Source organism: Taudactylus pleione, unplaced genomic scaffold (assembly GCF_031769625.1).
Source record: "Taudactylus pleione unplaced genomic scaffold, aTauple2 ptg001086l, whole genome shotgun sequence".
Classification (NCBI taxonomy): domain Eukaryota; kingdom Metazoa; phylum Chordata; class Amphibia; order Anura; family Myobatrachidae; genus Taudactylus; species Taudactylus pleione.
Window position 1 is genome coordinate 2275575 of NW_028285487.1, and position 21268 is coordinate 2296842.

At 42.4% G+C, this 21268-nt stretch overlaps 1 protein-coding gene across 7 annotated transcripts in view; it reads left to right on the forward strand.

The window, feature by feature from the left end:
• The window catches only part of SYNJ1 (synaptojanin 1), a 106014-nt gene extending 91262 nt beyond the window's left edge, over positions 1-14752 (forward strand). For 5 of the 7 annotated variants that reach the window (XM_088461687.1, XM_088461691.1, XM_088461692.1 and 2 more), the window contains one exon: positions 13738-14752. In XM_088461687.1, the coding sequence (XP_088317813.1) occupies positions 13738-14520 (783 nt within the window). In that variant the 3' untranslated portion in view covers positions 14521-14752. Of the gene's footprint in view, positions 1-2726; positions 2751-13737 lie in introns of all 7 variants that reach the window. The other 2 variants (XM_088461693.1, XM_088461694.1) reach the window with 2 other exon arrangements.
• Positions 14753-21268: the final 6516 nt, after the last annotated feature.

Sequence of the window (21268 nt, forward strand, 5' to 3'; positions counted from 1 at the left end):
TTCCTGTGGAGTCCTGCAATTATACAGGAGCTAGGCTTTTGTAATTGAGTTACCCTTTAATTTTCCTCTGCAAAATTCAAATGAAATGATTAGTTCCCATTAATCTTTATTAAGCACTGCTGCTAGCTATCTAAAACCATTAGCAACACACAAGAGCAATGGTTTTATAATTGGTTAATACTACCTAACCTTATCCATAAAAGACATATGTTATTAAGGGGACTGGTGTACATTATGTAAATAGTCTCATGCTCTGCCAAAACATATTTGCAGTCTTTTATGTACAGAGAATCTGTTTATCAGCATTTAGTAGTCTTTAATAATGTAAATATTAACATTTCATATTGCTGTAAGTTTTCCGGGTCTTTAATCCAGGTTACTTTAAACAACTATAGATGTTACATTATTTATGTAGCCTGCTTGGCAGAGTTTTGCTGTTATCTTCTATAGAAGACGTTAGAGCAGAGGTTCCCAAACTCGATCCTCAAGGCAGCCCTAACAGTCCAGGTTTTAAAGATATCCATGTTTGAGCACAGATGAGTAAATCAAATTCTGAGGTACTAATTAAGCCACCTGTGGTCAAGCATGGTTATCCCTAAAACCTGGACTGTTAGGGTGCCTTGAAAACTGAGTTTGGGAACTGCTTTAGACTAAGAGCTGTATTCAATTTGAGCAGACCCGCGATACTTTTCCGCCTCCTGGACTTTTCGCCTACATTGCATGTTTTGTTGGCGGAAAAGTATCGCACATGTGCCCGCGTATCACCGTATTCAAGTTGAAAGTAGGTGAAAACGGGACCCGGCGAAACTTGAACAGATGGAAAGTACTGTCAGATTTGGGGAAATCAGCCTGACACCCCCCAAAAGATGCTCTGACATGTGAGTTAGCTATGGTTACCCCCGATTTGGCTTGCTGAAGGTATTTGGTGTTTTTAAACTGGCTCAATATCTGCTAAATAGCGTTTTTATATACGTGATGCAGAATAGTATTCAGGAGGGTTTTTTTGCCGAAAAGAACTTATCCCAGCAAATTTGGGGTACTTGAAAATGGGGGTCAGCATATTTTAAAGTTGCTAAAGTGAAGTTGAAAACATCGTGAAAAATCCACCTGCCACAAGTACCTGCAATGATAAAAAAACACCTGGGGCATACTTGGGGACCCCCCCCCCCCCCCCTCCCAGAGTCAAGTTCGCTAGTTTTCAACTTTGTCCCCCAACATTTTTTTTTTTCGCCCCCAAATTCAAAGTGATTTTTTTGGGGTGTTAAGTGTTTTTTTTTTTTAATTTTGACATAGTTTACCTTTGGGGGACTGTCTGAAGGCTGCACGGGGGTTCCCGCAACGTTGCACCCCAAAACCCCAATTCTGCACTTTTTTCCACCTGCTATTCATAGGCAAAACGTTTCCGCCTATTACATTGCATTGACTTTCTGCCTAGGCGAAAAGTCTTCCAAATTGAATACGGAGTAAAACCAAAACAGGCGAAAATGTTGTCATCGAAAAAATTTCCGCCCAAAAACGCGCGAAACCGGCTTTTCGCCTCAAATTGAATACGGCCCTTAGTGCACTCTCTCCGCAAACTCAAACAAAATTGCTCTCTTTGCATTTGTTTGTAATGACTTTAATGCACGTCTCTATGCAGTGTACCCTCCAGTTTAATAACAAGCAGAGACTGTATTACTGAATGTAAGATTGCAATTAGATGAGCAGGTTTAATACAAGATATGTGTTGGGAAACCTTGGTCTTCATCACTCAGTGCACACAAATGTAAATATCTAGATAGATATACTATTAAGGGTGGGGGCGATGCCATTCAGCGTGAGTTCCTGTGTGCTCATCTGTACAAGACCGGCGGTGCGGGCAGACATTTGCACTAATGGGAAGTATGAGGGCTGCAAAGATCCTTTGGGATCTCGCACTTAAATACCCTGTCTGCTGACATAACATTTTATGACATTTTGTTTTTCCTATGTGACTCTTCTACATTCTGTCTGATTCATTTATGAAACACACTGGAATGAGTTATTTTTTCAAATGAAGGTGTATGTGTGTATATATAATTTATAGTCTAGATTAATAACATTATTAGTGAAAGTGCCTCTGGGAATACTCAGAACTTCGATTTACTATCATTGTAATCGCACTACAGACACCTTGGTGGCTCCGAGAAGCATAACGTGATAATTAGAAATAAAACCTCTGTATTACTCTTATATAGAGATTTAGGGGCTGCTTGTGAGTTGGGAGCAAAGCAGAAAAAAATGAGTAGTTTTGTGCCTGGAATAAACCATATAGCAATGCAAGGGGTGCAGATACAGTTCTTTGCTTTGCATGCAGGGTAAATACTGCCTGCTTTTACATGTTACATCTCGCACCACCTGCATACTTGCTCCCAGCCACCCGAAAAGTCTCCCTGGGGCTGGGGCCACCCAGCCGCCTCCTCCCACTTCCCCAGTGAAGTAGGAAGCCAATGATGCAATTTGTGTTGAAATCATGTCATCATCGTTCTGCCACCCCCGCTCCTGATTTCCCTCCTCAGCTGAGCCCCACCTCCCTCATTCCCCCAGAACCCACCCACTTCTGTGTATTGCCTCTGTAATCTGCTGTGACAACATGACCCTGACCAGGATTATGGTTATGAATTAGAATTGCATGTGTGGCATGGCGCACTGTGTATCTCTTCTAATTTCTTTTTTTCTTTAATATTTGTCTTTTTTTTTATCACTAGCAGGAGGAACCATCAGGGTAACAGGTACCTAAATAATTTAACCGTATTGTCTGTATTCCACCCGAAATCGTTCCATTAGTGAATGACGCCGTTAGCCTCACCTCTCATGTAGCCGATGATTGTTACGTGTATTAATCCGATAACCGTCATTACCACTGCATTGTGCTGTCATGATAAAGGGGGCAATGTAACCCTTCCTGCCAATCTGTACATTATCCCTTAGGGTCCGAAACTGTTTTTCTGCAGCGGGGTTATACCTGTATTATGCCAACTACCGGTAACTGTTCTATAGATTAAAGGGGGTTTACCCTTCTAGATATTACTCATACTGTACCCTCCTTTTCCAATAAGTCAATTTCTGTATGCAGCAGGGTGCCAACACGAACAGCAGAGTCCCCCGTGGGTCACCTTCGGCAATGCTTAGCCCTCTCCGTAGCAGGTGAGACCCAACATAGGGCTGTAAGTGAAAGCCTTAAATTTGCTGCGTCCTATTTCTCCTACTACTGAGAAAGGTGAGCAGAGCGGTAGGTGATCAGCAGAAGGCCAGAGTGTAAGTACGTGCAGAGACTCTGCTGAATTACGGCGAATGATGGTGGTCCCAAGGGAGCATTGCCCACCAAAGTACTGTTATTGGAAAGAGATGGGGTTAGGTAAAATCCATATATAACCCTTGTAATGCCAATTGGTATCCGTCCTGGAGGTTTCCTGCCAATCACATTGCATCATTTTTAAAGTGGTCTGGTTATGAACACGTCAGATCATATTAGTGCTTTCAATATATCAAATATGGATTTATCTACCTATATTTGATAAAGGAACTCTTGTTGCCGATTTATTATTTCTGTGCAAAATTATTTAGAGACGGGGGGATGAGGGTGACTCCCAATTATTATTAATATGGGGAGCTGGTCACAGAATGTGTGATTTGAAAAGGGCCATATTATCCCAATGCTGCATTGTGTGGGTGTCCTGAGCCGGGTCAGCGATCTCCTGCCAACGTTCCCCAGCAATCCTTCTTCCTGTTTTAGTTACATCTGGATTTCTATTGTGAAGTCTGGAGAAGCCGGTCAGTACATGATGTGATCAGATTACATTGAATCCACATCTAACGTAGAACTGGGCAAAGTTGTGTTCTCCTTTCTGTGACTGCCTTCTTAGTGGTATGGTGTGACGTGCCCACTGTAAAACCAATTACCACAAGGCTGACCTTTTTTTAATTGGACTATTGTAATGTCATCCAAGCCTGTATCTGTAGTGTTTATTATGATTTAATGGTGCCCGTATGTGTTGTAGCGTCAGGGGCAGTATTACATCATAGTGGCCTCAATACAGATGGAATATCAAATATATCATTATTTTATTCAATACCAGTGTTTTTACCGTCTGGTTCAGCATGTCAATCCTCGCGGACAATACCACTGGCACACTGATCATTGGGACAGAGAGTAACCAGGACATCAGGAGTTCTTAGGGGTCTGTGACCTTTATCATGACATCATGCATGTAATATATCAATAACTTTTACTGCTGCAGAACCTATAAATATCTAACAAGCTGTTGCAGATCTTCTGCTTTCCACCAGGCGTATAGTGCTTAGTAATGGCAGACGTTTTTACGGTCATCAGCTTACACAGTATTGATCGGAGATCGGCTGATAATGACTGGGGTCTTATTTTAGGCTATTTTGCAATATGGTGCCTTGGAATAACATTTAGTTATTGCAGTGCTAGCTATTATTTTTGTTCCAGGCTGTGCATCGTGTTTGTTCCCATATAGAAACAGCCACTTATTGTCTTGTGTTTAGCAAAAACAACTTTCATTAGAAATTGTAATCCTGATTAGTACAGCGTAAATTTCCTACATGTTTCCTACTAGGCCGTTACTGGATCAAGACTTGGTTATATGATGATACATCTTGATTTTAGCCCTGTTTGGATAAGTTAGTAAAGCTTTTGCCAGAAGAATGGTGTTTTTTGTTCTTGCCTGATTGTATTTGCCCTTATTGACATGCCTTGTACAGAAGCTGGTGGGGCATACTGGGACTTGTTGTTCCACAACTGCCGCAGTGCCCTAGGCATCTTAGCATGGGCCAGAGAAACTCTCCCCTGGTTTAGTTCGTAAACTGCTTAAAGTGCAAACTTTCCAGATCCCTCCTAGAAGTAACCTGCAGAATAATAGCAGGTGCGGCGTTGTGCCTCAGCGCTCGCAAATCCTTATTTCCCGGGCCAGACGCGTGTAATGCTTTTGAATGGGGAAACTTGTTTCCCTGGTTGAAGGGGAACCTCTGTTTCCCTGGAGCATAGGAAGCACACCAGCGTGTTCTCACAGCTGAAGCACTTTCTGTTTGATAGAGATACAGCTGCCTCTTCCCTGCTATGTGTCACTAGGGAAACCTGAGCGTATTCCGCTTTTCTGGCTGGGTAAGTGCGGTGTTCCACTTGCATTACTGGGTCCTATAGAGCGCTCTGCCTCACAGTCGCATTATTTTAGCTGCAAACAATGCACACCATGGTTATACCAGTTTGAATGAGATGTGCGGAAACGTGACTTTATTGCTTGGCATCGCACCGTTCTGTTTTGCGCTACAGGAGGTGAAGTGGTTGGGAGCAGATATAACAGGAGCGCTGGTTTCCTTGTGGTTATTTATTTCTATTTTTTTAACTAGAAATCTAGAAAACATGTCCTGTTCTGAGGATGTGTGAGAAGCGTAGTAGTTATATAAATAGCTGGGTAGCATGTGTAATATAAAGCACACGTGTTATGGGACCCATGACATTGCTCACAGAACCTCCAGGGTGACTTTCAGGAGCGTCTGTGTATTTTTTATCTTGGCTGTTTTGCAAATGATGAGCATGGCGTTTATTTACCACTAATTCTATAACCTAGGGTATTATCCCCTTATAAATCTGCATGTGCTCTGAATTCTGCAGCTTCATCCTCATACAACAGAACATCCATGAATCCGTTATAGGCATGTGTACGTGTGTGTATATTACAGAGCTAATTTTTACAATGAAAGTTTTATCTCCAAACAACTCGGTTTATGCAGAAAATCACTCACAGGTTGCTCATTGTGAGTGGCTGTAATTTTGTGAACATCTGTCCCATATCCTTAGTCAAAATACATCCATGTAGCAGTTTAGGATGTATGGACAATATGAGGCCCACTGCAATTGTAGCTTAAACACAAACTATTTATTTTTGTGTTGTGGTGTTTAGGTATTAATGGCAAATCCACTAGACGATTTTTTTGAGCTATTGAACGATATCAATATCGTTCAATCGCTTGCAAATCGTTTGCAAAAATGTCCCGCTGGTCGTAGATACCACTTTCAGACAGAAAATGGCAAAGAACATGGATTTTACCCGACATTTGCGTACCGGGTTGTTTTGCCATTCTCTGTCTGTACCCACCTTCAGACAGAAGAGCAAATTACCTGGTCAACAAATTCAACCCGGTAATTTGCTGATTTACACATGTATTTCTTCGGTCTGAAAGGGTCAACCCCGGGACTAAATTCCCATGTCTCTGACCTTGGTATATTCCTAGGTCGAAGTCTTGGGAATTTAGACCGGGATGACCCTTTCAGACAGAAAAAGATCCCGTGTAAATCCCCAAATTACCAGGTTGAAATGTTTAACCCGGTAATTTGGTTTTCTGTCTGAAAGGGGTATAAGACACCTATCATCGTGCAAACATGCTGTACAACCTGACTATATCGTCAGGTTGAGCATATTTGCAGATGATTGATGTGCCTACACTGAATGACTGCTCGCTCAGGGCATGCTCATCACAGACTGGTAAACGACTGCACGATTACAATGTTGTAATCGTGCAGTCTTTTGCCTGTCGTCTAGTGGATGTGTGCCTTTAGGTTTAGGCACAAACGGGGAGGGTTAGGTTGTGGGGAAGGGTTAGGCTACAAGAAGGGAGGGTTAGGGGGAGAAGGGGGAGGGTAAGTACGCTAAAGCTGGGTACACACTAACAGATATATTGGCCGATCAATTGATCGGCCAATAGATCGGATGCCCGTCGGCCAGTGTGTACCCACGATATGTCTGTGAACGGCGTAGTTCATAGACATATCGCATTGGCTGCGCTGCACAGCCGATGGACAGATATGTCTACAGATATAACTGTCCGTCGGCAAGTGTGAACAGGCGGTCTGCAGACTGCCCCTTCACATACAGTGGCAGCCGTCTGGAAGGGGGCGGAATGTCCTCGCCCCGCCCCCTGGCCACCTGTACCCGCTGCTAGACACAGATGATGGCCGTTCAGTGTGTATGAACTACCATTATCTGCAGATATATCTGTATAGTGTGTACCCAGCATTAGCCGACCACTGTCTTGATACTAACCATCGGGATGCCGCTGTCAGGTTTTTATGACAGGAGGCATCCTGACAGCCACCATTACATACCCATTCCCAAAAAAATAGGTGATTATCAAGCCAATAAAACTAAAAGCTGAGATTTTTGTGTTGCTCAATTACACAAACCCTCCATAAAGTCCTCCTTTCATCTAGGAGATATACGTTCTGTGGTCATATCTAATATACCCATAAGATGGTAGCCTGCTGGCTCACTGGGAACCAGTACCTCGTAACTAGAAGTCAGGCCGTGGGAATATCAGTCAGGCCATTCCTTGATGATGTCATACTGATTCAGCCAGCAAAATGGCTGCCTGTACTTAGGTGGCAGGACCACTTTAAATAAGGTGATCCACATGTTTAGGATAGTGTCTTTGAAGGGACTCTCTTGTAAATAAAGCATTGTCATACACGTGGGTTCAGCTAGTCTGTCTAGTACAGATAGGGGAGATGAATCAAGCCTTGGAGAGAGAAAAATGGAGAAGTTGCCCAAAGCAACCAATCTGCTTTTCTTCTTCAGGGTCCACAGGAACTACCTTGGGGAATGTGGTTGGAGAGATCCAGGCACCAAAATGTCAAAGCTTTAGCTCCCAGAATGCACTGGTCCTCCTCCATATATACCCCGCTCCTAGCCACAGGCATTCAGTTTTTTGTTTGGTGCTCAGCAGGAGTTCAGACGCACCTTTTGAACAGGGGACTGCTCTGGCAATCCCAAGCTTTAATTTTGATTTTGTTTTAGTTATTATTTTACTGGGTTAGCAGTGCTGAGCGTCCTAATAAGACACATGCACTGCGACGACTCCTACCTCCGCTGATGCCGCAACACCAGTAACGTCTCTGGTGATTTCGGCAGGTCACAGCGGAGCTTAGCTAGCAGCAACGCTGGAGGCCTGGACTGCAAACGGATGCACGGAGATGCCGGGTAAGGCGATTCCTCGTTTACGGGGATCGCGTTCGGCAGTCCTTGCTTCCAGCGCTGGAGACGCACCGGAAGCCGCTGCAGTGAAGGCCCGGCCGCTCCCCCGCGTCCTCACTAGACCACCAGGAACTTATCGTCTGACGCCGCGGATCGGCAGTAGATGCATCTACTGCCATGAGGCCAGCGTACCCGGTAGGTTGATGCAGCTTAGGGGAGGCAGGCTCTCCCCCGGCCATCCCTTCCCCGACCCTGCGAAAAGTATTCACGCATCTGGTTTGTTCCTCCTACCCGCCTCGTGTATATGAGACGCTCACAGTCCACCATCGGTGCTCTGCAGAAGGTTTGGGTCGTCTCCCTGTATGACTCTGGCATGGGTCAGGTATATAGGTCCTCATTCAGACCCGGTCGCAAGCGCTGAGCGCTCACAACTGGGTCGATGTTTATGCCCTGCGCACGCACTGCGCGTGCGCAAGCCCTGGAGCGAGAGAGAAATTCTCTCGCTCGGGAGCTCACTACAAAAGGGGCGGCTGTCGATGTTGATGTACATTGTTACCTTTGTACTTATATATGCTAAGCATAAAGGGAAACAGGTGTTCAAGCAAGTTTTATTTATGTCTGTTATAACATCACTTCTATTACTCCATTTTAACCCTCAACTACCAGGTGTGTAGGGGTTAAATTGTACTTCATATTTACTTGTGAAGACTGAGCTGCCAATCCCTCTCTCTTAATTAGTTGGAGAAACTCAGCTGTAATTGAGTGTTTACTGAGGGGAGATTGGGTCTCTCTTTGTGTATATCTTTTCTCCTAGAACCAAGGTATATAGCACTGGAATCCTACCGATTTCTTCTATCTTTGTATAAGTTGATTCAGTGCCTATTTGTATGCATTGCCCTTGTATCCTACCAATATAACACAATTTAGTATATATGCATGTAGATCCTACCAAAATCTTGTGTTTAGGTTGATTTTAATACCCATTTGCAAATATATTTATATGCATATAGATCCTACCAAAAACGTATGTGTTTAGGTAGTTTGATTTTAATGCCCTTTTGCAAATACTGAATATTATATGCATTTTTAGGTGATCTATGCTAAACTCTGTGGTGGAAAAAAAATGTTTTGTTTTCTTTTGGGTTTTTTTTCTAACCCCCAACTACCTGGTGTATAGGGGTTAGAGACTACTTCACATTTATATGTATCTGTGAAGTAGGTCACATTGCATTGTTAACCCTAAACTTGTAGGTTATTTGCAAATATTTCCCATGTCTCAGGACAAAAGTAAACAGAAGACTGTTGTCCCTGTGCTGGTTTCATGGAGATCCTGTTCAGCAGACCTGTCGGCTCAGGATTTCATACAGGATGGTTTGTGTGCTCCCTGTTATAGGAGACCGCTACCACTCGCCAATCCAGTACACCAGCCCTTGTACAAGAGCCATCCGGCGCGTCCTCTTTGGTCTCAGGTTATGGCGCATTTAGTGGACTTTGCAGCAACTCCGGTACTGCCTCCCACTATGGGGTTCCTTCAGCAGTTGAATCCTGCTATATATATGCCCCCCGTGCATCTTTTTTGGATAGATGCCTATGCTCACTCAAAGCAGGGTATGGTTCAACCGTCTACCGTGGCTCAGCAAGTGATGCAAATGGATAGACCAGTTACTGTTAAGCATAAGAGAGTATCCCATCAGGCGCAGCCTAGGTATTCTAACACTTCATCAAATGATGATACACATGGTTCCTCTTCTGAGTCTCTTTCGGCTGGGGAAGACCACCAATCCTCTGTGGATGTCGCCTCTCTGGTGAGAGCGGTTAGATCCATCCTGAGTGTAGACGAAGAGGAGGTTCCACCTAGATCTAAGACTCCGGTCTTTAGGCGTCACAAAGTGGTAAAGGATGACTTTCCTCAGTCTGAGCAGTTTACAGGCCTCATGGCTGAAGCATGGAACACTCCTGATATACTTTTTCATACTAAAGGAAGTTAGCATCCTTGTACCCGTTCTCGCCCAGTGAGTGTGAGTGGCTGAAGATGCTCATGTGACACTATTAGCCAAGAGCTCTACATTACCTATTTCATCTGCATCCTCAATCAGGGAAGTTAAAGATGGGAAACTTGAAACATGTTTGAAATCAGTTTTTTCATTGTCTGGAGCTATTACCCGGCCAGCTGTGGCTGTAGCCTGGGTATCCAAGGCAATGAAGGAATGGGCAAAAGCTCTGGAAGACAGTATGCCACAGGCTACCAGAGAACAACTGTCCTATCTCTCCCAAAGGCAAGAAGCGGCTGCTTATGTGGGAGAAGCAGTTATTGACGCAGGACTTCTGGCTTCTAGAGTGTCAGCAACTTTGGTTGTGGCTCGTAGAACCCTTTTTGTTAAGGTTCTGGAAGGCAGATATGGGGTTTAGGGAAGCCCTTCAATCTCTGCCTTTTGCTGGTAAATTGTTTGGTCCAGAATTGGATAACATAGTGACTAACTTGGCAGCAGCAAAATCTGCCGAATTGCCTTCTGAGACTACCTCTAAATATAGGCAGTCCTCGTTTCGGTCTTTTCGCCCGCAAGGAAGGGCAAAGGGACAGTCCTTTTCCAGACAAGATAATTCCCGCATGAAGGCCATACCACAGTACAAGAAATCATGGTCGGCCAGACTTCCAGCTTCCAAGCCGGATGATAAACCATCTGCCTGATGGGGTGGGCCTCTCCCTGGGGGCTCTAAGGGTGGGAGCCCGACTTCTCCAATTTTCCTACGCCTGGCATCAGACAACAACGGATGCTTGGGTTCGAGAAGTAGTCTCTCAAGGATCTGCCCTCCTGTTTCAGAGGCATCCCCCTCCGTTGTTTTGAACAACTCCTCCATCAGACTCTGTCAAAGCCCTGGCCCTGCAGGAGGCTATTTGTGCCCTGCTAGTTTCAGGGGCAATAATCCCAGTTTCTCTGGCCCAACAGAGAAGGGGGTTATTATTCAAATTTATTTGGGATTCAGAAGCCAAATGGGTCTCACTGTTCTATTCTGAATCTGAAATCTATCAACGGGTTTATCCATGTGCCCAAATTCCGTAGGAAACCCTATGGTCAAATTATGCTGGCAATGGAGCCTGGGGATTTCATGGTTTCCCTGGACATACAGGATGCGTATCTGCCAAGGGTTCAGAGGTTTGCTATTCATCAGCAACATTACCAGTTTCAGGCTCTGCCCTTTGGTCTGTCTGCAGCCCCTCTGGTGTTTACCAAGATAATGGCCATCATGACGGCTCATCTCAGGCGACAGGGAGTCAGGATACTGCCATACTTGGACAGATGGTACATCTGGGAGCGCTACTGGATTCTCTGGAACAAAGGATCTTTCTACCAGGAGACAAGATTTTGGCTCTACAAGTGCGGGTGCGCAAATTGCTCTGCAATCGAAGAGTATAAATGTAGAGTCTCCTGAGTTCTTGCTTTCCTCCAGGCTGGACTAAACTTAGGATTTCGCCTGGCTACCTTGAGAGTTCAGCTTTCTGCATTGTCAGTTTGGTTCCAGCACAGAATTGCTCCACTGCCAGATGTTAGAACATTTTTGCAAGGTGTTCTCCGTTTGCAACCTCCGTTTCTCCCTCCGGTGGCAACCTGGGATCTATCTTTTATTTTCAGGGCATGCAGACTCCTCCCTTTGAGCCCTTGGACTCAGTGGACCTCAAATGGTTGACAGCAAAGACATTTTTTCTCCTTGCGATCTCCTCAGGTCGCAGAGTTTCTGATTTGGCAGCGCTTTCATGTCGCTCCCCAAATTTGATTTTTCATCGGAATAGAGCTGTCCTCCATACACCTGAGGGTTACCTTCTAAAAGTGGTATCCTGTTTTCATATGAATGAAGAAATTGTAGTCCCGGCCTTTCAGTCTTCAGACCTTTCTACAGGTGAAGCTTCCCTGGATGGGATTCAAGCCCTTCGTATCTACGTGGATCGTACCAACTCCATCAGGAAATAAGATTCGCTTTTTGTGTTCTATAGTTTTTCATAAGCGAGGCTGGCCAGCTAACAAGCAAACTCTGGCTCACTGGCTGCGTATTACTATTTCTCAGTTTATACACAGGCTGATCTTCCTGTCCCTAACACTGTCACGGCACATTTCGGTCTGTGGGACCATCGTGGGCGTTTAGACATGGCGCCTCTGTAGAACAGTTGTGCAAGACGGGCACCTGGTCTTCTGTCCACACTTTTATAACATTTTATGCATTTGATACTTTGGGCGGTGGATTCTCCTCTCTGCTCAGGAGCATCCCCACCCTTAAGGGAACTGCTTTAGGACATCCCCAAGGTAGTTCCTGTGGACCCTATGGACCCTGAAGAAGAAAATAAGAGTTATGGTAGACTTAACAAAAGTTAACTCTTTTTCTTCGAGGTCCATAGGGCACCACCCTGAAGCACCTGGCCTCCCAGCTGTTCCTTCTTGTCACTGATTCCCTCATCTTTTCTGAGAGTGTTTCTAGTGTATTTTGTTCTTCCTTCTCAACTTTCCTTCTCCTGCCATTTAGGCTTGTTAACAAACTGCATGCCTGTGGCTGGGGGTGGGGTATATATGGAGGAGGACCAGTGCATTCTGGGAGCTAAAGCTTTGACTGTTTGGTGCCTGTATCTCTCCAACCACATACCCCAAGGTAGTTCCTGTGGACCCTATGGACCTTGAAGAAAAACAGTTAGCAAAGGTAAAGGGACACATCCACTAGACAATTAAATTGAATGATGACGTTCTTGTTCAATCGTTCATTAATCATTTGCAAATCATGTAGAAAAATGTCCAAAACGACCAGTAAGGCGCTCTCCCGCTGGTCGTTTTAGACATCTATCATCGGGCAAAGAAGCTGTGCAACCTGACAAAGTCAGGTTCAGCATGTTAGGAGATGATTGATGTGCCTACACTGAACGACTGCTCACTCAATGTAGACCCATCACAGACTGACAAACGGCTGCACGATTACAATGTTGTAATCGTGCAGTCGCTTTGATGTCTTTTAGTGGATGTGTGCCTTAATTCTACCACAACTCTTATTTTTAACTGTCATTTTATAGACTGTGATAGATAAATGACTGTTAGAATCTAATTGGTTGCTTTGGACAACTTGATCCTTCTCCCCCATAGGAAGGCAGGTCCAGCTGTAATATGTATGTATTTCTTGCCTTTTGACAAAACACCTACACTATACAATCCTTCAATAGATGCTCTATAAAGCTATAGTGAAGTGAGTGTTTTGCAACTATGCGATTGTGTCCATCTGATGCAGCAATTATTTCTCTATGGTGTCTATAAACAAAAGGTATGAAATTGTCCCAGATATCATGGTTAATATTTACCATTATATATTGGACGGTACTAAGATAAAATGGGAACCAGAGCTGCAGCTGTAAAAGTCGGTGGCCTGTTATTTTCTATGGAAGAAGTCACTTCTCATCTTAGGCCTTTGTTGGTTGGACCACCCAGAGTTTATTGAATTTTCATCCCACTTATTGCATGGATATTGCATGAGGCAAAGAAAATTCCAAACTAAGTACGTTTGTGTGGATAGATATTTTTATTTGAGACTTGTGAATAGTTTTACTTAGTAGAAAAAGCCGTTTATTTTTTTTATGACATTCCATCTTGCTCATTTTACATTTTGGAAACGGACGTAAACTGTTTTATTCTTTCTGATCTTGTTGCTGTTTGTCTTTGATTTTTTTTTTTAATCATTATTATTTTTCTTGCAGAATCCAACTAATGGAGACAGCGGCTTTAAAAGTCAATTCGACAATGAACTTTTTGTGGACTTCTCATTTGATCAGCCTCCCGTTTCTAAGCTGCCGACGTCCATTCACATATCTTCAGTTTTATCAACGAACCAAAAGGAGGCGGTTCTGTTGCCTTCTGCAGTGCAAAATAACCTTCCTACCTTGAGTAATAAGAGTTGCATGTCTACACTGCCTCCGGTCCCGGCCCGTAGCGGGATTCAAGACGTTCTGCGGATATCGCCCAATCCGTTTCTGAACAAGGCGAACACTTTCTCGGCCAACCCATTCACTGAGAGATCGGCAAATTCAGGAAACCCGTTTAATACAGCAAACGCCTCACTAAGTGCTCCAACATCGCTGTCAGCTGGCTTGTTCGATCAATTTCATTCTGTCGACCAGCAGGGCAGGCCAAGGTTTACGGTGGGCCCAGCTGAAAAAAGTCTCTCATTACCGCATAATTTATCCGCAATGCCAGAACCTAATTCAAAAGGTTGGGTGACGTTTGACGAAGACAACCTTGCCAGTAAAGGGAACAGTTTACTCTTCGATGGAGTGGAGATGGATGGGATCATTTCACAAAACAACTTTCAGCAGTCCAGACTGGACAGCAACCGGAACACTATCTCCGATGGTTCCAATTATACTCTGTCGCTAAGGAAGCCCCCGCCACCTCCACGTGTCCTATCAAGGACCAAACATGAACCACTCTCCACCATAACTCCAACTCTTTCATCATCAAGTCTAGACTTTACCGATCGGTAACCTGGACTTGCTGCTGACTCCCTTTTGTGTGCAATTCGTTCAGGTGATCGTGAAGTACATAGCTACTTAGTGGAACCACTATTTAATGTATCTCATAACATTTTGTGCTTATCTGGGCAATATTTCAAATGTAAATTTTTTTTTTTTTCTTTTCCTTTTGTGCTTCAGCATAATATAAATGTGCGTGTTTTATGGGAGTCCATGTAAATGTTTACTATTCGCAAGGAGAAAAAGGTGCCTCTTTGCTGGGGCACGCTTTGAAATATTAATGTATGTATATATTAAAACTAGGGATGTGCTGGCTCGGATAGGTTCGAGTTTGCACGTGGAGTTCGGATTTTTCCCTCAAAAAAAACGGAACTCAGAACGAGGCAAAACGTCATCTTACATGGACGAACATCATCATTCCTGGTCTTTTGTCTAGGAATGATGATGTTCGTCCATGTAAGATGACGTTTTGCCTCGTTCTGAGTTCCGTTTTTTTGGAGGGAAAAATCCGAACTCCACGTGCAAACTCGAACCTATCCGAGCCTGCACATCCCTAATTAAAACGCACTCTGCTTGCTGCAGAAATGGCGACATTAAGAAGATAAATCCATATACAATCCTAAATCCACAAATGAGCAATTTGGTTTATATAGACAAAATAATTGTTTAAGATTGTGTATATATATATATATATATATATATATTCTAGAAATGCTGCTATTTATATGGCTTACAGTATTATGAATAATGAGTAACCAAATCCCTCAAAAAAAGTTATGTTTTAATATATACATACATTAATATTTCAAAGTGTGCCCCAGCAAAGAGGCTACTTTTTTCTCTTTACGAATGGTACACATATAGTATCCCTTGACTTATGAGAGCACCACCAACTTTAGAATGTTATTTAGACCTTTAGGAGGTCACACATACCCTCATGTTGGTTCCTTTGCTACATTATTGTAAAATGTCAGATGAGTATGTTTTTTTTTGTTTTTGTTTTTTCTTTTTGTATTTTTATTTTTCCCCCGTTCGTTTAAAAATGAAAGTATGTATTTGTTTTGAGAAAATGTTTATATCCTGTATTGGCAATGAAACCACTATATAGTAGATAAATGGGTGAGGCAGAGCCGTAAACCATTAATATTTATCCGCTGACTTGAACAAAATCGAAACATTTTAAAGGAGGATATATTGTACAGTCGCCAAGCACAACGGGAGGGAAAAAGAGGCGACTATGGCCTATCGTCTGTTGGAGAACTACATGTCTTGCCATGCCCTGCCAGCCTCGGGCATACCGGAGCCTTTAGTTACACAATAGGCTGGAGAGTCATAGGCTGCCTTACCACTGCAAGTAGGCCGGAGTAAAGGAAAAAAGCATTGTCCTAGAAACCAGATTTTCTAAGATTACAGTGTGATTTCCGCTACTGATCAATAGTAACCACACACATGTAACCGGTAAGGCGGTATGTTCTCAATGGCTTAATTTTTATCACTGAGTGGGATAGATCTGTGAAAGGCAGTTTAGTAGTAAAAAGTAGTGAAGTTAGTAGTAACCAATCGGCTTGCTTCTCAGTTTTTAGAAAATGAAAGCAAACATCTGATTGGCTTCTTTACATTTGCCCATCTTGCACCCACTGTTCCTAATGTGTTAATGAGCTGGGCTTATTTAGTAACATGGTGCATTGTGTACAATTTATATAGATTACATATGCCGTTATCTAAACTGCGCTAGAAAAATGACCACTCTGATCGGATTGGTTGCCATGGGTTACAGTACAGCAAGTTTTATGTACACTGCTTGCTCCATTAATAATTAAGGCCATTTTCTCTCCAATCTGTCAGCTTTCATTGGTAGAGTACAAAAGGAATAACCCTTTGGGCAGGTTTCTTGCGGCTCCTTGATGTAGCTACCTCTTTCCAAGCAACCGCACACTCCGTTAAAGGGAAATACCGCATTTACACTGCTCAAGACCAGGATTTATGTGAAATAACGCAATCTGGGTGAACATTTTATTATCCATAAATATTGTAGACCTCAAATTAAATATGTGATATTGGGCATTAACTTTGTGATTGACCTTGTTAAATAAATGTGCAATAATGGATTATTACAGCTTCCTAAGAATAGTATAAGAACTAGTGATATGTGCCTGTCCAAAGCATCCTGGGAGTTGTAGTTCTACAGTAGCTGGTGATATTCTAATCCTGTACAAACCTAAACCTATATTACAGAACGAGTCCTTTAATCCATGTAAATACATACAAGAAATGTAATCCTCACAATTTATCCTTCAACCAAATATTGTACAGTTACTTTTTGTGCTGTATTGAATCTTGTTTACACACCATTTCATTTTATGTATATTTTTTCTTTTAATGGATGGGAGTTAAATGTGGAAAATGTAGGGGTCTATTTTACAAATAATTGTAACTGTTAGATACACTTTCAAGCCATGTATCTAAATATGCAAACTTTGGACAAAGTATTTATTTTTATTGTAACAGCCTATTTCCTTGTGTCTGGTTTGAACGGATTAGTGTGTAAAAGCTAATTAATTAAAACCAGATGTGATGAGTATGTGACAAAGCAAAGGGACTAAATGTAATACAGGTAGTTAGATACTCTTGGTGTGGAGTGTACCTTACCAAGCTATGGGATAGGAGTTATATTTGCACACTAAGCCCTATGTCCATGTACATAAATGTTGTTTTTTTTTCTCTCCCAGATTATATCCTACAGGATCCCAGTGGAAAAATTAAAAATTTTTTATTTTTTTCACTGCTGTATTTGTCTATGTGACAAATTTACCCTATGAAAGCAAGTCTTTAATATTAAATACACATTAACATCCAAAGAATCTGGTTCCACTGGGAACAGTGCTGCAGGGTTTGCAAGCTGTATATAACAGGATGGAGCTGGTATACTTACAATGCACTTTAATTTTGTCATCGCACTGAATTATAGGTATAATCAGTAATAGTTTCAGATATGCGCCCAGTTCCTTTCCCAATAGCTCCATTTTCATCCACATTCCCTTCTTGCTGTAGAAAAATGTGCAATTCCAATATTTGGGCTGTTAGAAGTGCACAAGTCGCTCTGCATGCCTTTGAAGCAGCCATTTTGTGGGAGAATGACACTTATCCAGCTACTGGAATCTGAGTGTTGGTTCAGCCCACAAAATGGCTGCCTCTGTCTTCTGTAGGCCACAGGTCCACTTTAATGTTTAAGATGCAAAGTCCACTTTTTATGTTGGGTACAGATAATGCATTGCTAAACATACTATAAGTGTGGTAAAATTAGACTCTCGTTCATATTAGTACACCGTACTGTTGTCTGGTCAGAATTATGTGTTGTAGAGTAGAACTCAGAATGCCATGTACAAATATTACAGGAATAAATGCTTAATATTTTCTGCTATATACCGATTAGTGACCAGTATTTATGGGGTTTATATAACTACGGGCTGCATACATACATTCCTGTACAAATATTTATAGGCCAGTGCAAATACAGATGGCTCTAGTAACATTTCGGGGAGTACGTCTGTCCATCAGGATCATTCAGCTTTCCAGTGTTAATGCGGCCATCTTTAACTTTTTATAGACCAAACACATTACAGCTGATTAGACCTTTTTAGAACATATACACGGGATAAAATATCATGTAAGTCATTCAAAGGATGTTTAAACAAAATAAGACCTTCGTATAGCATGAATAGACATTTTAATATATTGAACAGTTACTAGATTTTTTTAAGTGGTATAATTATGAAAATACTATATTATAAAAAGAGGTGGACGGGATGTAGTGCAGGGGTTTTTTTTGTGCGACTGTTTTAATGTATATTTTATAGAAAAGGGTTTATTAAAAGAGGCGGACAGCAGTGACTGGAGAGCGGCGTCTGTGTATAGGAATATATTTTCTGTTTCTGTTAATACAATCTCATTGTGTAATTGGCCCTCCCATGTTTGTATCACTTTTATCTCTATGAACTTTGCTTGTACCCATTTACTCCGTATGAAGGCTGCAATGAGCCTTGCCATGAATGGGGGGGGAAGGTGAGCATCTATGTTTTTTGCACTTATAATTAGAAAAATCTGTGTATTGAAACACAGATGATTCATTTTTACACAGACTATTCAAAGTGTGTGGAATTTGTTTTCAATAAGCAACATCTGCTCTACTGCAGTATCCTTGTCACCTACAACGTGACGGCGGCCATTTTGGGGTTGAGCCATTATTCTTTAGTGCAGCCGAAAAAATTGCTAGTTATATCATAAGGTCCCAGTGAATTATGAGGCCGCAGTTTCTCGAGTATTGGTTTAGCCCTCCAAAAATTTCTACCACCACAGCGTGTGTCAAATGTACAATTGGTGGCTATCTAACCCTCTACGTCTTATTGCAGAATCCTTTACAGAGTATTCTTCTACTGACATCCTATTACACTCCTCTTACTGGTCTATACTTTACTGTGTTCTGTACTGTGTAAGGAAAAAAAAATGTACTTTTTCTGAAAGCTGTGTTATTGATAAATGTATATCTTACATTGCTTCTATAGTACGTGTATGAAATTATATACAGAACAGATCTGCAGTATTACATTATCAATACACCGTAACCTGTGCACTGTCCTGTGAAATGTGGTGTGATGTTGAAGTAATAAAAAAGAAAAAATATATATACATCAAATGCTTGAAATGTATCATTTGCACCCTTTAATTAAGTCTAGTACTGTGTGTAGTTTAGTACCAATGACGTGCGGTGAGGTCAATGGCTAGGGAGGCACACATGGAGATGGCTCTGAGTGCTGGGAGCCTGTCTCATCCCCTACTTACTGTAAAGCTGCGTATCCACTAGGCGTTATCGTTCAATCACTCATTAATCGCTCAGAAATCGGGCATGAAAATGTCAAACAACCAGTGATGTGCGCTCCCGCTGGTCGTTTTCGACATCAGTCATCGCCTGAACATGCCGGTCAATCTGCCGATAACGACAGATTGGGCGTGTTCGGGGATGAGGGAGGCACGCCCCCCATACGAAGGGGCAAATTTACTAAAGTGAGAGTTTTTAGAAGTGAGTTATAAGTGATGTTGCCCATAGCAACCAATCAGATTCTACTTAACATTTAACTAGCACCTTCTAGAAGATAATAGCTAGAATATGATTGGTTGCTATGGGCAACATCACTTTTAAAACTCTTCTAAAAACTCACTTTAGTAAATTTACCCCTAAGAGGCATGCCTCTATTAGCTCTCTTTCTATGCAGCTCACTGCCTGTGGTGTGGCCCCACCCCCAGCTCTGCAAGCAGTGTCTGACTATACAGAAGAGAGGTTGAGCTGTTCCTGCCTCATTTCTCATCTTTCTGCAGTCCCAGGGAGTTCCATAAAGCTGGTAAGTGTTAACAATAGAAATGATTACAATAAGCAAAGAAGATGTTTATAAGTTATAAATATCTTCTTTGTATTATTCTAATAATTTTTATATCAAATCTCAGGAGTATGACAGGGGAGGCTCTGCCTACCCTGACTCAACATCCCTGTTTAGTACTCTAATGTATGGGATGTGTAATAATTTTAAAATGTATCTTATTAGCGCTACACATATGAAACTATACCTCAGTGCTGACCTCCAGATTGAATATTCAGGTTATCTTAGTTATGGATCTACAGGTTTTATCTGTCTTGTGGCTCCAAACAGTTATTTACAGTGCATCCGGAAAGTATTCATAGCGCTTCACTTTTTCCACATTTTTTTATATTACAGCCTTATTCCAAAATGGAATAAATTCATTTTTGTCCTCAAAATTCTACATACAATACCCCAGAATGACAACGTGTAAAAAGGTTTTTTGAGATTTTTGCAAATTTTATAAAAAAAAAAACTAACAAATCACATGTACATATGTATTCACAGCCTTTGCCATGAAGCTCAAAATTGAGCTCCGGTGCATCCTGTTTCCACTGATCATCCTTGAGATGTTCCTAGAGCTTAATTGGAGTCCACCTGTGGCACATTCGGTTGATTGGACATGTTTTTGAAAGGCATACACCTGTCTATATAAGGTCCCACACTTGACAGTGCATGTCAGAGCACAAACCAAACATGAAGTCCAAGGAATTGTCTGTAGACTTCCAAGACAGGATGTCTAGAGGCACAAATCTGGGGAAGGGTACAGTAAAATATCTGCTGCTTTGAAGGTCCCAATGAGCACAGTGGCCTCAATCATCCGTAAATGGAAGAAGTTCGGAACCACCAGTACTCTTCCTAGAGTTGGCTGGCCGTCTAAACTGAGCGATCGGGGTAGAAAGGCCCTAGTCAGGGAGGTGACCAAGAACCCGATGGTCACTCTGTCAGAGCTACAGCATTCCTCTGTGGAGAGAGGAGAACCTTCCAGAAGGACAACCATCTCTGCAGCAATCCATTAATCAGGCCTGTATGGTAGAGTGGCCAGACTGAAGCCACTCCTTAGTAAAAAAGCACATGGCAGCCCGCCTGGAGTTTGCTAAAATACACCTGAAGGGCTCTCAGACCATGAGAAACAAAATTATCTGGTCTGATGAGACAAAGATTGAACTCTTTGGCGTCAGTGCCAGGCGTTATGTTTGGAGCAAAACAGGCACTGCTCATCACCAGACCAATACCATCCCTACAGTGAAGCATGGTGGCGGCAGCATCATGCTGTGGGGATGTTTTTCAGCAGCAGGTACTGGGAAACTAGTCAGGATAGAGGGAAAGATGAATGCAGCAATGTACAG